Raw genomic sequence first — 15,041 nt, 5'->3', positions numbered from 1 at the left:
CATGATTTTTTATTTTGAGAAAAGAAGAACATGTGAATTGCTGAGAGTTTACTACAGAATACCCTTTTGTATACATTTTTATTCTTCCTTGCAAGACTGTGAATGCTTCGGCCACTCCAACCGCTGCAGTTACATCGATCTGCTCAGTACATTCATTTGTGTGAGCTGTAAACACAACACTAGAGGGTACCACTGTCAGTTGTGCAGGCTGGGCTTCTACAGAAATGCTTCTGCAAAGCTGGACGATGAAAATGTATGCATAGGTCAGTTATGTTCGAATTCTGGCATTTTGTTCTCTGCCTGTTTTTAGCCGTTTGGAATCCATTAGTAGTTAAGAAAACTGTTTCCATCTTTTTAATTTTGCCAACTAAGCCAGAATAAGCCTTTTCAGTGAAGATCTGTGATTAAATATGTTTGATTTTAGAACTGAATTGCATAGCTGGATTAAGTAAGAAGTTTATGTGGTTATGAATGGCCGTGATTAAATATTGTAGATATTTCTTCAGTTTGTTTTAAAAAAAAAATCTTTACTGGTAATTCAACTATCCTATTTGGTTTTTTTGAACACCAAGGCAAAGCTCAAATTAGTAGATTGAAACCTGCTATTTTGGGAATCTCTGATATTCTTAGGATTTGATTCTGTGTATTAAAATATATGATGCACACATTGCGGCACAGTCATATAATTTAATCTTTTGTAATAACACTCATTTAATTGCTGCAAATTGTGAGCACCATGTCAAATGGCTTCATAGTAACATAAAATCAATGTAATATCAGGCCATATTGAAATAAAAACCCTATTTACTCAATAAGAAGATATGTTCCCAAATAAGAAGTCTTGCTCCCCAAACATCATTAGCTGTAAATGGGGAAACAAAACATCTTCGTTCACTGAGATAAACAGAAGAAGCGGTTGATAAGCTAGCGAATGGGTAGAAGTGAAAATGGCTGCAGATTATATAGATATCTTTAAAGATTAGTTTGAAGATCAGCCATATTTTGGAAGGCAGAGCTGCCTTCCTGGTGAATTTAACCAGGTGAATTTAACTTTCCTCTTTTCAATAAATTTTTCAAATGTTTCATTTTCATCCAATTCCTCCTCCCTTCCTTTCTTTCCATTCTTAGTGCAGCTTCTCCTTAACTTTATGATCTTGTTATTCATTTCTCCTAGGAAGAGAAGTACATAAATTTTTCTAGGTGTGCGTTTTGTGTGGGAAGGAGAAAGGTTCCTGTATTCAGATGGGGAAATCAATTAATTTTATAGATTGGGCTCCCAATTTTACAAGTAATGCTCTTAATTAATGATCATTCATTTTGCCTTGGGTGGGGAGTATGACTTTTGGCAGATACAAACATATATAAGTGTATCCTACATGTGCATCTTATAGGAGAGGGTAGATTTCCAAGATTGGTTTCAGCAGGGGGTGGCAATCATAAGACAACAAATGTAGAACTTTTTTTCCTGTTTATTTTTCTGCTATCTTTTTCTTTTGATTAGGATCATCTTAAATTTAGGGTTGTCAAGCAAGTACAGAGAATGCAAAATCTTTTTAGTAATAAGAAATAGCAAAACATAAAAGTCATCACTAGGCAGATTTTTGATTAATTCAACTGTTACAGCATTTTGATGCAGCCAAATACAGATAGGCACACAATGCAAAGAGAAATAACATCAAAAGAGAACCATTTCACGTATGATGCATTTCAAAGTATCGAGATCACCTAATTGTAGAAACGGAGTCTTCTTCTATATGCAGACCATTTTAGGATAGGTAAAAATCCTTTCTCCTATTCACCATCAGATCATGATTATTATTTCTACAAGCATATATGATGAACTTCATATCCAATGTACAATTTCTCTCCCAAAAGAGTTGTCTATGTAGAAATCCAACTTGGAATTTGTCACATCTTTGATCTTCATTCTACCTTCTGATCTTAGACTACCGTACCTTACGGGATCAGAAGGTCATCTGGACTGCCATCCTGCCATGAATTTAAATCAGTGATCATTATTAGTTATCAGTGATCATTATTACTTCTTGATGTGACAGCATTCTGGAGACATAAGTGGAATATAGTGCATACTTCTTTGGAGCCTGAAATAAAATGCTGTTAATTAAATGCAGTGTAATGGAAATCTTACCATAAAGCATTAACACTTGAGCTACAGACCACCACTTATCCACAAACACTGACTAGGAATCAATGATATATTTCCAAGTTAAACATTGACATTTTTAAAGGATACAGATTATTAAAAATATAGCATTCTGTTGATTTTAGATAGCAAGGTATCTTTTTAAAAAGATCTCTTCAAAACCATTCAATGTTTTTTTCAACTGTACATCAGAAACTTTTGTATAATATTATTTATGAATGTACTTTAATTACACCATTTCATGCTTGACTTATAATTGTACCTATCACTCCAGTGCATTTTATTGCTTCCAGCAAGGTTCATTATTGTAGCCACTTTTAAAAATGTATTTTCTACAATAAAAACACAGTAATCTGCATATTAAACAAATTGATGAGAGGAATCAAGATGTGATACATTTTCAGATACTTTCATAAAAAATAGAAAATAGTGCTGAATTATGGGATGTTTTATCCACAATTTTTGAAATGAGGCCAGGTAACCTTTTTTAAAAAAAGTATCTCATTGAATTAATTGATTCTGTACAATTATTAAGAACTATGACAACCACTTTTCTTGACCTGGTCATCTCAATGCATAGCTCAAATAGAAGACTCGTCTACTTATTACCAGCTAATACAGGTGAGGCATATTGGCTTTCTAATTCCTAGTGGAAAAAAAATGCACCTTGATCTACCAATAGGTGAGATTTAATTGTATTCAAGTTCAATAATGTTGAAAGTGAGGAAACTCCACCCATATAGTATAAATGGCTTTAAGGAGATGTCTTGGAAAAATAAAAAATAAGAATTGAAAATAATTAGTATTAAATAGATGCTATTGCAATGGACCAATTAGAGAATGTATTTAAGGTAATACAAGATGCAATTGTTTCCGAACTTGAAACAATTTGACTTAAATCTAATCCAAACCATTCAACTTCTGATGATGTATTCTGATTTCTGCCTCCTTTCCCCTATAGCTCCTTTGTGCAAGGGCTGAATCCCACCTTCTCTATAGATCTGCTTACACCAAGAATAGAAGCTATTGCAGGTAGTCCTAGACTTATGGCCACAATTGAGCCCCAAATGTCTGTTGCTAAGTGGGACATTTGTTAAGTGAATATTGCCCCATTTTACAACCTTTCTTGCCACAGTTGTTAAGTGAATCACTGAAGTTGTTAAGTTATTGATATGGTGGTTAGATGAATCTGGCTTCCCCATTGGCTTTGCTTGTCAGAAGACCACAAAAGGTGATCGTATAACCCCAGGACACTGCAACTGTCATAAATATGAATCAGTTGCCAAACATATAAATTTTAATCACGTGACCGTGGGGATGCTGCAACGGTTGTGTGAAAAATGGTCATAACTCACTTTTTTCAGGGCTGTTGTAACTTTGAACGGTCACTAAGTGAATTGTTGTAAGTTGAGGATTACCTGTAATAAACAGACTTAGCAATCATGACATTAATTATTCCTTTTACGCTTTAGCATTTCTGAGTATATACCAAAGATTTGTGATGTACTATCCTGAAATCTCAAGATTCTTAGTAGATAATAAATCCTGTTGAACCTGATTAAACTCACTTGTGAGTCAAGAGAATACTGACTTTGCTTCAATCAGCACATATCCTTCCTAAAGTAAACATTATCCAAGGCAATAAACAACATTTTACTTTAGTTTAGCAAACAAAAGAAAAGAAAAAGGGAAATGTTCAGGGAGAGAAGCATTCTCAGCAATTCCACTGGTTGCATTTTTAGAACTGGGTTTCAAAATTACCTCAAAACATTAATAAAGCTGTGCTTTAATGAAATTTAGGAGCCTTTTGGATATAGCCGTGCTTAAATTATAATCTGTAATCCAATATTTACAACATTCCTTTAGTAAGTTTCAGTGACAACAGCTATCATGTATTTAGCAGTGCGTGATCAAAATTACATGAAAGCATCACAGTGCAGTTGTCTACAGACATCTAAACAAGCAACTTCATTAAAAACTGAAGAACTACTTGGAGTGTATGAAAATATAAAATGTACATGGTCCTATAAATAATGAAATATTTTTAAAATATAGATTTTTATAATTTTAGTTTATGATGATCATCCTTCACTATGTTAGTTGTATTTGCACACATTCGTTTTGTTCATATTTCCAAGCAGATGGCATTGGACTGTAACTTTAAATCCAGTTCCTGTGGTTGTTATCTAAGTAGTGCTAGGAACTTGATGTGCATTGTGTACATCCACAGTCATGAAAGAAGCATCAGTGTGTAAGAGGTTGTGCTTGCAAGCTGACTAAACTGGCTAGAAAAAAAATGGTTTTACTTGAAAAGCAAGTATTATGTCCAGCCATGGTTGAAAGAGTAATTTTAGTATTATAAACAATATTTCTAAAATAGAGAGCAGTTCTAATATTAATGCTTGTTTTAAATTATTGGCTGGTTGTATCCTTTCTAGAAAAACCAGAGGGACAATCAGCATTTTTAGCATAATTATATGGTTCAGCATTACTTCAGCTGGAAAAGACCTAGCAAAACCTTTCTTTTTCATTTAGTTTTGGGCTTGGGGGTTCAGATTATATAAAAAGAATTACCCCATAATTGTAATGTAGAGTGACAGATATCTAAATGAGGCAGTACTACATTGTTATTCTGAATTTATAGTGACTCTCAAATCACATAACTATATCATTTGTAATTCATAGAGTCTGAAAAATTGCACAACAGGTAATATTTGCTACATAGAATGAATTCTCTTTAAACTTTTTTCTATTTGCGGTGTAGAATTATCACCTTTTAGCTTTCTGCTTTTCCTCTTCTCCTCTTGCTGATTTGTAATCAAATTCCAGTAAACAAACATAAATGGAGCAATATGTTTTTTTAAAAAATAATAATAATAATGCTTTTCATGCATCATGGATTCAAAAGAAATACTTTGGGATCTTACTACTTCATAAGTATAGGCAAACTTATTATTACCCTGAAATATAAATTCCATCCACACAGGAGTATTTGTAATCAAAATCAAATTCTTAAAGAAAAAAAAATTCCAGAAAAACCAATAACAAGAATTAAATGAAACAGGAAACTGATCTAGGGAAGATGCAATAAAAATACTTCTGTTGTTTCAAACCGCATTAAAACAGTACAAGTTGATAAATGTTGTACAGTTACTGACAATAGGGACTGGGAATTTACAGCCATAAATCAAATCTGGTTTCTCAATTATCAAACAGGAAAAAAATATATTAAGGCAAACTTTTGTTGTATCCATTGGAATGACCAACACCCTCCTAAAAAGCTACTTTTGAAAGGGTCTTTTTTAGCTTTATTGCTAATACTATAATTTAAAAAAAAATGTATCCATGTGTGCCCCACATGGAATACTGTATAGTTCTATAACTTACTATGGAACTGGTAAACTTTAGAAAGAAAGCAACTAGAATTATCAAGGAAAAGTTACAAAATGCCTGGACATTTTAGTTTAGAGAAAAAATGAAAGTGTAATATATACGTAGACCTCATTTACAATCTGTCACATAGCAACCATTTGAAGTTACAAAGGCCACTGAAAGGCTACATATGACTCTGTTTCAAAGTTATGGCAACTGCAGCATCCCCCTGATCATTCGCTCTTACAGCTGACCACACAATCCTGCAAAGACATTCCACTCTCTCCTCAAGCCCTCTGCTTCCAGTAGTGGGATTCAAATAATTTAATAACCAGTTCAAGGCAGGGGGGACACTGCCATGGGGTAGGTGGGGATGGGAGAACTGTCCCATGCACCCCACAACCACTTACCATGCCAAAGGGGCCCCTTAGCCAGGCCTACCACACCTTGACATCTGTTGTACCTTGCCTGTTTGGTAGCGCCATTTCAAAAAAACGGTTTTCTCCCCCATGCTGGATTTTCGCTGCCATACTGTTTAACTTTCTTTAAGGTTTACTTGATTCAGGACAATTGAAGAAAGAGATTGAGGGACTAATTCTGGCTGCACAAGACCAAGCCTTAAGGACAAATGCATATAAAATTAAAATTGAGAAGATAGCAACAGACAGTAAGTGCCGCCTATGCAAAGAAGCTGAAGAAACAGTGGACCACCTGGTAAGCTGCTGCAAGAAAATCGCACAGACTGACTACAAGCAGTGGCATAACAAAGTAGCAATAATGGTGCATTGGAAGATCTGCAAGAAATATCATTTGCCTGTAAGCAAGAACTGGTGGGATCATAAAATAGAGAAAGTCATAGAAAATGATAAAATTAAACTGCTCTGGGACTTCAGAATTCAAACAGACAAAGACCTGCAACATAACACCCCGGACTTAACAATTGTCGATAAGAAAGACAAAAAAGTCTGGATAGTGGACGTGGCAGTGCCTGGAGACAGGAGAATAGACGAGAAAGAACTGGAGATGATAACAAAATACAAAAACCTACAAATAGAAATAGAAAGACTGTGGCAAAAGCAAGCAAGGGTAGTACCAATAGTAATAGGCGCCTTGGGTGCAATCCCAAAACAACTTTAGCACCACTTGAACACCATTGGCATTGACAAATTTGCCATTAGTCAATTGCAAAAGGCGGCCTTACTAGAAACTGCTTCCATCTTGCAACGATATCTGTAATACCATCAAACATCCACATCTGCCTATCCCAGGTCCTGGGTAAGGACTTGATAGGTAGACAAAATGCCAAATCCAGTCTGAACATCTGGCTAACTGTGCGATGATCCATAATAATAATAATAATACCCAAAACTCAGTACCAGTAATTTCTAAACAGTAAAATGCTGTGGATAAATTAAATTAGTCCTTCTGACTATTAAGAAAGACTACTCTGGAAATGCTTAAAGTATCTTTTCATTGTGTACAGAAACTATTCAATGCTACAGTATGTACACAGGAGGGAACCTTACTTTCTCTATCTTAATAAGATGTATTTTCCTTGATGATCTATTGAAGTTTCTTGAAATGCCTAGCTTACCTGATGTTCATTAAAACAAATCTTAAAAAACACGAAGATCAGATTGGATAGTAACTATGTTTGAAGACAGCAGTAGCTTCATTCCTTGTTTTAATTCTACATCATCTTTTTACTCCGTCATGGAAATCATTTATTAAGTTACCAGCATTTACCCACAGGAATTCATATTTAAGGTCAAAGTGCAATCAGGTCTTTTCTTTCCCCCCCTCTCTTTCAATCTTAATCCCTTCACTTTTGTAGGAAAGAAAGAAGGGCTGTGATTTTGTGGTGCTGTGATTGGTGGAATCCACCTTAAATTCATATTGTGGCTCATTTACAAATATCCTTTAGTTAAATATTGCAAACTGATTAACAAGCGGGTTTTCATGCATTTTTTTTTCCTTTTTCATCATCTTTAAATGGTTTTCTATAGCTGATGGAGATCTACAGTCCTACAGCTGTTGTTGAACTACATCATACCAATCATTATATTTCAGCATTGGCCATAACTGACCATTAGCTTTGGTGCTTGGAGCTGATGAAACCCAGGATCAGCTAAAAGACCATAAGGGCCTCAAACCTGCATTATATTTACAAAGTGAACCTTGTTGCCCATTTCAGTGATGCATTACTTATGACCATGTACCCCTGGCACTGAGTTTATGTTATGTTATCTTGTTTCTGCAGAATGTAATTGTAACCGTTTGGGCTCAGTCCATGATCGCTGTAATGAAAAAGGAATTTGTGAGTGTAAGCAGGGAACAACAGGGACTAAGTGTGATAAGTGTCTGCGGGGATATAACTGGCACAACCTGGGTTGTCAATGTAAGTAATTGCCCTACTTCTGCCCCCTCCCATCCCTTGCTGCCTGTGCTTCCCCCGTGCCAGCATGCTCAGCCCCCAAGGCCAGACTAATGTTAAAAAGAGCCAGCTTTCCAAATGTATCATGCCTGAACCTGAAGTCTAATGAGAGCATTCCAACCAAGGCAATAAATTGGCTGTGCAATCCATTTGTTTCAATACGCTGTGTAAGTGCCCCTTTCCTTTCTTGCTGCTAATGCTTGGAGCACTGTTGAACCGAAAATAGCACATATTGGTGTCTTGCCAACTCTAGTCAATGGAACTATGATGAGCTATAGTTTCTTGTGTCCTGGTTCCAAATGCATACCAGAAACATAAACACGATACACTAATATGCATGTGCATTTCTGTCTTTGCATTTACCTTTTCTGGAAATTTGAGGTCATGAATGACTCTATTTCTCTCAATTAAGCCTCACTTTGGATATAATTTTGTTTACAATCTGCTTTTCCCACCCCCATATGAATCTAACAGTGTTTAAATTGCTCCAGGTGATATAAGGGTTATTGGTTCCAGAAGTGCTTACTGAAACAAGGGGAATCCATGTTGATCTAGTCTTGTTCAGCCTCCCAACCATAGTTACTTAAGTTTTCATCAGATTCAGGGCAAAGTTTGACTAACAATTGAAAGCAATATCTGAATATAGAGCTTACTTAATTATATCAACCTAAAGCTGATCCTGGGAAATGCTAGAAGGAAAAAGAGAAATACTGGTGAAAAGAAGAAAAGGAAGGATGGAAAGGAATACGTGAGCTATTCCCAAGTCATAACTACAGTTAAGTGTGTGAGAAGTAATAAAAATGCACTGCACAACTTTTGGACTACCGCTCGTGTGTTGATGCCAGTGTTGTTGCATTTCAACCCAATCAGAAAAAAACACCATCAGGCTATTTGAGAAATAGAAGCAAGAATGGAGTTTCAGGTAGGTAAAAATGCAACTGTATCCAGTTAGAATACATCAGGTCCACAATTTACAATGGAAGTTGTCTTGGCCAAATTACAAACACTTGGTCAAGATAATGTTAAGGTTAGCTAATCATAGTGAGTTATCAGAAAGAAGTTGTAATTTGATGTGCTCTTTTATCTGAAGTTGTACATGATGTATCCTAATATATTTTCATTTCTGTTTTACTTGTGCTCTTTCTTCATATTTATTGGTTACTCATTAGTTCTGTTTTGTGGTTATCACATGAATCTTTCTCATCTTTCAGGATATATTCAACTCCTCTTCATTCTCATCTCTTTGGATGCATCTCAGCTCTACAAAAATGACGAAGGCAATGCCAAATATAGGACTGTTGAGCAAGTCATCCTCCAAAAGAGGGTGCAGGCAAATTTAATCTGTCTTGAATGCAAAGGTTGCATAATGGTTGGAGTCAGTAAGAAGATAAGAGTTGGTGTCACTTAAGACTAGGAATGTATGATTGAAACCAGGAAGTAACCAAATAAAAACTTAGCTCTATCATAATTCAGTAGGTGATTTTAGATTAAAAACTCAGACTCTTCCACTGACCCTTTCTAAAATAATAGTAATGGATTATGCCCACTTGTTCATGAACACTTTTTGAGTAATCTTATAATGTGATGCAGAAATGAATTAATTCTTAGGAGAACAGTATGATTTCTGAATTGATATGTATGTTTCCGAAACTACAGGTAATCCTTGACTTATGACTATAATTGGGACCAGAACCTTTGTTGCTAAGTGAGGTGGCCAATAAATGAGTCACACGCAGCTTTATTATCTTGTTTGTCATGATCATTAAGTGAATCATCGCAGTCATTAAGTGAATCACATAATTGTTAAGTAAATCCAGCTCTCCCCATTGACTTTGCTTAATGGAAGCAAATTGGGTAAGTTGCAGATGGTGATCATATAACCGTGGTACACCATACCTGAATTTTGATCACATGATAGAGTCACTGCAACAGTTGTAAGTGCAAGTACCAGTCAGGGTTTTTTTAGTTCCATCATAACTTTGAGTTGCTAAACAAGTGATCATAAGTCAAGACCTATCCCCCTGTATAGTTCCCATTCTATTCTACTCTAAAAGCATTTGTTCTAGCATAATATGTCTTTTTGCACAGATGGAAATATATATTACAATCCAAACCCCTCAAATGATTACCAATTTATTTATTTAATAAGGTTTATTGTAAAGTATTACCGCTGAGTTTGAACTTTTTAACTTGAACAAAATTGCATTTATATTCTCTATTAAAATTAAGCAGCATTCGCTCTGTCAAAGATACTTCTGTGGCTCTGGAATATCTCTGCAAGATATTCAGGGAGAGACAGACAAGGAAGGACTGAAATTATGAGGTGGGGGATTTATTTGTTTTTCTGGCAAATGTACATTTGTTTTTTTCCTTCCATAAATTACTAAACTCCGATTCTTTAGGATTAGCAGGTATATTTGGGAGACTGTTGTGATTATTCTTATAAAACTCTTCTGTGATAAAGAAGGAAAATACTTCATACTCCATCCTATCATGTGTCTCTTTTTTCTGGCCAAATAGGCACTAAGAAATAGATTGCAATAGAGTGCAGCTACCCATCTTTTTTATTGTCTAAGAATGCATTTGAGAACTCAGGTGGGGCATAGATATTCTAGGAAATCTGGGTGATAAGAGAAGCTTGGATTTTCATGCTATATCTTACAGCATGACAACTTGTCTTATTATTTAGCAGTGGTAGTAGAATCTGAAATAAATTACTTTAATATAATGCATATTATAAATGGTGTCAGAGAACATGGCAAGCATCAAAAGAACTAGTTGGGTTGATATTTGGGTGTATCTGCAGGTGTATTGAGTATTCCCACTCTTAAAACATGGAAATATCACAGATTTGTTATTAAGCAGAAACCTTCAAATTCATATAGATTAGCAAGCATGTCAAACAATACAGCATCTGCAAGCTATGGTTCTATTTCCTAGTACCATATTATTTAATCCTCGATTTATCTGGATAATAAACTCTTTTTCTTGTTCAGCTTTTATCTGTTTCTCAGGGAAATTTATCGCTGCATGCAGCAACAACAACATCTCTTTAATGTGTGATAAAAATTTCCTGAAGAAATCTTCCCTAAGGACTGAAAAGCAGACCCTTGATCCTGAGCCCAATGGTGGCCAAAGCTAAACCATTATTTATTTATTTAAATCATTAATATAGCCACAAATCTAACCAGCTCTGGGCAGCTCCCAATACCAATCAATTATCCAGCCTCATTTAGTGCAGTTGTAGGAGGGGTAGCAGGAGCGGAGACGACATGAAATGATTGAAATAAAAGACCTCAGCTCTTGTTGTAAAGAAGGTGTGTCCCAGAAGTGAGATATGGAATGTTTATTTAAATGGGTTATGTTACTGTTTGGAGTGATTTTCTTTGGAATTGTTGGTATGGGAAAATGTATTTTGGTGCTTGTCTTTTTTAAAGGAGAAATTATCTGGGGGGGGGGGGTTATGCAAAGCTTTGTTTTGTTTGTTTACATTGGGTTATCCGGGATCTTTTTGTGCCTTCTAAATGGAGTTTTGCTTACAGCTAAGAGTTGAGACACAGAATGCTAAGGTATATATATGTTGATTAATGTTAATATTTTAGAGCTCTGTTTGGACTTTTTGCTGCTAATTGGACAAGAGGATATTACTTACTTGATTTACTATTAGAGTTGAGTTATGGGATGAGGAGTTTTATAGTTGTTAATTAAGAGGAGGTGAAGAGATTATGCACTTGGCATGATGAGCGGAGAAAATCACTTTCTAAATGGGAGTTTACACTTTTGCTTTTATACACTTTTTTGTATAATCTTTGCATTATCTTTTATTGTTGTTTTTTTTTAAAAAAAATCTTAATAGAATTATTGTTAAAAGAAACATGTGGATCCCAACTTCAGATCCAAGTTCTCCCGGCAGCTTACAAGACATTACTACCATAATATAACAATTTTAAAACTAAAGCAGTAATTTAGGAAACAAATAGTACCGAGACAAGCATAGCATTTAGAAGCAAACTTAACCTGCTTTTTGCTTTTTTTAAGTAAGATTTATATCAAGAAATTCTTTTGCCATCATCATCGTATTACAGTAGAGGATTAATAAGTGTAGACAATAAATCTATACATTTAGATTTAGACAGAGGGAAACATGGTTACATGTTTAATTCATCTGAAAATTTTACTCTTTAATTCGTCTGAAAATTTTAAATTTAGATATTTTAAATATCTTGGTTCTGTCTCCTGTCAAAGGATCTTACAGAGAAGAGCCAAATTTTGGATGATTTTCCCAAGAAGCTATTCAACAAATAGCACTAGAATGGCTTCATGTGGGCTTGTCCACACACTGGCATTATTTAGAAGCAGCCTAGATACTCTAAGCTCGTGATCAGAACTAATCCATTACTACAGGTTTCTGTCTAGTTTGCTTCCATGGTTAGTTATACTATGTGTTTATTGCCAAATCTCAATTCAGTTTAGTTGACTAAGATTTTTTTCTCGCTTGCACAAAATTACCTTGCCCACTTCTGCTTTCTCCCACATCCCAATAACGTTGCCTTCATCCCATCCTTAGCCCCTGAGATAGAAAGGCTGATCCTTAGCTGTAATAATGTTTTCCCCTTCTGCTACCTCTTGACTAAGCAGCTACTTTTCTTTCCTTGAAAAGATTCAGATTTTCCTTGCTATTTTAATTCCATGTTAGTATTACTAATCACAAAAGTATCTCCTTTGCTACGCTTACAGTGAGACTTCACATAGGCTATTAATTATTTCTCCAAAGTGACATTTCAAGGCAACTTAAGAACCAGAGAATGTTTTTCACTTGTTATTACAGATAGACAGTGAACATCATCTGGCTTCATCTGCTTGAAAGTTTCATCTGGAGAGAATTTGTTGAAGATTTCAGATTAATTAGAAACTATTAGCATAATACTATTAAAAGATTCCAGATAGTAGCACATAAAAACACCACGATTGTACATACTCTGTATTAACTTTTTAAGTCAAAATAGTATTTCATTATTTACTACATTACATGAAGAAATAAAGAGTTTCTTATGTTCCATTCAATTATAAGAGCAAAGTAACAGCTTCCTTGTCTAAAACCCATATTAAAATCTGGAAACCATGACCACTAACCTCTGATGTAAGGAAAAACACTCTGAAATCAGGAATAGTTGGATTCTTGACGCATTCCCACAAAATGCAATTTTAAATACAAGGTAGTCTTTGACATACGACCACAATTAAGTCCAAAGTTTCTGTTGCTAAGTGCGAAATTTGTTAGGTGAGTTTTGCCCCATTTTACGACCGTTCTTGCCACACTTGTTAAGTGAATCACTGTCAAATTATTAACACCGTTGTTAAGTATAAATCTGGCTTTCCCATTGATTTTGCTTATCAGAAGGTCACAAAAGGTGATCACATGATCCCAGAACACTGCAATCATCAAAAATATGAACCACTTGTCAAGCATCCGAATGTAAATCACATGACCCTGGGGATGCTGCAATGGTTATAAGTGTGAAAAATGGTCATAAGTCACTTTTTTTGGTGCTGTTGTAATTTCACTAAATGAACTGTCGTAAGTCAAGGACTACCTATAAATATTTAATTGTTTTTTTTAAAAAAATTGTGCAGGTGTGAGACCCAATCCCTATTTCTGGGTAAGTAAACTTTGTTCTCTTAAGATCGCATAACCTGACCTCAAGGTCACCAACTTCAGAATACAATAAAGCTCTTCCAACTTTATTGAAATCTGTATCTATGTAACAAACCACTTTGACACCCAAGGAAACTCATTCCTGATAAGCAGAGGTTCACTCATACTTTTTTTCTTCAAGGTTATATCAAATGTCATTTGGTTCGAAATCAGTACTCCAAGCATTTTCAGGGAGTGAGGTGTCTTCCCAAAGTTTCATCATGGGCTGTCTATGACACAGCCTCTTATTCTCCTGCACTTGGTTTATTGGACCTTTGATTTCCAATCTGGAACAAATAAAGGAGCTTCTTTGTGAAAGTGAGGGAAAGTGTTATAGGAACCTGCACAATGACCTTTCCCCCTTCTGTTGCAGTTGAAACTTTCTCCTAGTCCTGATCTTCATAGCTAGTGCTCCATTAGCTGTCAATATATGAAGAAGAAATAAAAATGGGTCAAGAGAAGTGCAAAACTGAGAAAGTCATGGTTAGGGGGAGTTGAGAAAATCCTCAAAAAGAAAGAAGCTTAAAGAACAAAAGGCAGTGTATGAAGTGATATAATCATTTAGTGATTACCACATTTAGTGATTAACGACATTTCGCATTTACAACAGTGATGAAAAAGAAACTTTATGACCTATGTCACATTTATGACTTTCGTAGGTCCGTAAAGCAAAGGAATACTGAAGTAAGACTTTAAACACAGTTGCAGTTTTCACTTAGTGACCACTTTGCTTAATAATAAAGTTGATGCCACTAAGTGAGGACTGTCTATATGAAAATGGTGGAAGCAACGGTGGCCATAAGGATAAAATTATATGGAGAGAAATGTTAAATAAAATAGTATAAACTAAATATTCTTTCTTTTTATCTCTTCCTATTTTTTTTTTTTTTTTTGCTTAATACTTCTTATCCTTTTGGCATACTGTTGCTCATCCTAAGCCTGATGTAGATATACACTTAGATATACAGTATATTCAATGAAAATTCCTCCCTGATAGTTAATAGTTTAGTTCTGTTATGCATGTGCTGACCTAAAAAACTATGTGTATGTGGTACATATACATGGTACAAATAAACATGAAGATAACTATGGACTGTTAAAATCGTCCATGTACAAGTTGAAAAGGAAGTGCAGAAGAATATAGAACTTTATGGGAAAGAAACATGATAAACATGATGGTTCATTAAAGTACCCAGCTCTCTGCATCGTTTGAATAATAATCCTTAGAACAATGTTATAGGTTTGTTTGGTAGAAGTTATAATAATAGCAACCTTAATTTATTTGGCTAAGAATCAAATTAATGAAGCCGTTTTTATGATGTAGAAAATTGCATTTTTATTATCCCATTGCAAGCTAAGTCAACAGGAACATAACT

General features: G+C 35.1%; 1 protein-coding gene across 6 annotated transcripts in view; it reads left to right on the top strand.

Moving 5' to 3' along the window:
- NTNG1 (netrin G1) overlaps positions 1-15,041 on the top strand; it is a 271,609-nt gene that overhangs the window by 230,801 nt on the left and 25,767 nt on the right. For 3 of the 6 annotated variants that reach the window (XM_039329617.1, XM_039329615.1, XM_039329616.1), the window contains one exon: positions 7,797-7,934. The exons of 2 other annotated variants lie outside the window; for them this stretch is intronic. In XM_039329617.1, the coding sequence (XP_039185551.1) occupies positions 7,797-7,934 (138 nt within the window). Of the gene's footprint in view, positions 1-95; positions 264-7,796; positions 7,935-15,041 lie in introns of all 6 variants that reach the window. One more of the 6 variants, XM_039329620.1, reaches the window with a different exon arrangement.

This window comes from Crotalus tigris, unplaced genomic scaffold (genome assembly GCF_016545835.1).
Source record: "Crotalus tigris isolate CLP2741 ecotype Arizona unplaced genomic scaffold, ASM1654583v1 scf7180000024401.5802323, whole genome shotgun sequence".
Lineage (NCBI taxonomy): Eukaryota > Metazoa > Chordata > Lepidosauria > Squamata > Viperidae > Crotalus > Crotalus tigris.
This window is presented reverse-complemented; position numbering and strand designations above follow the sequence as displayed.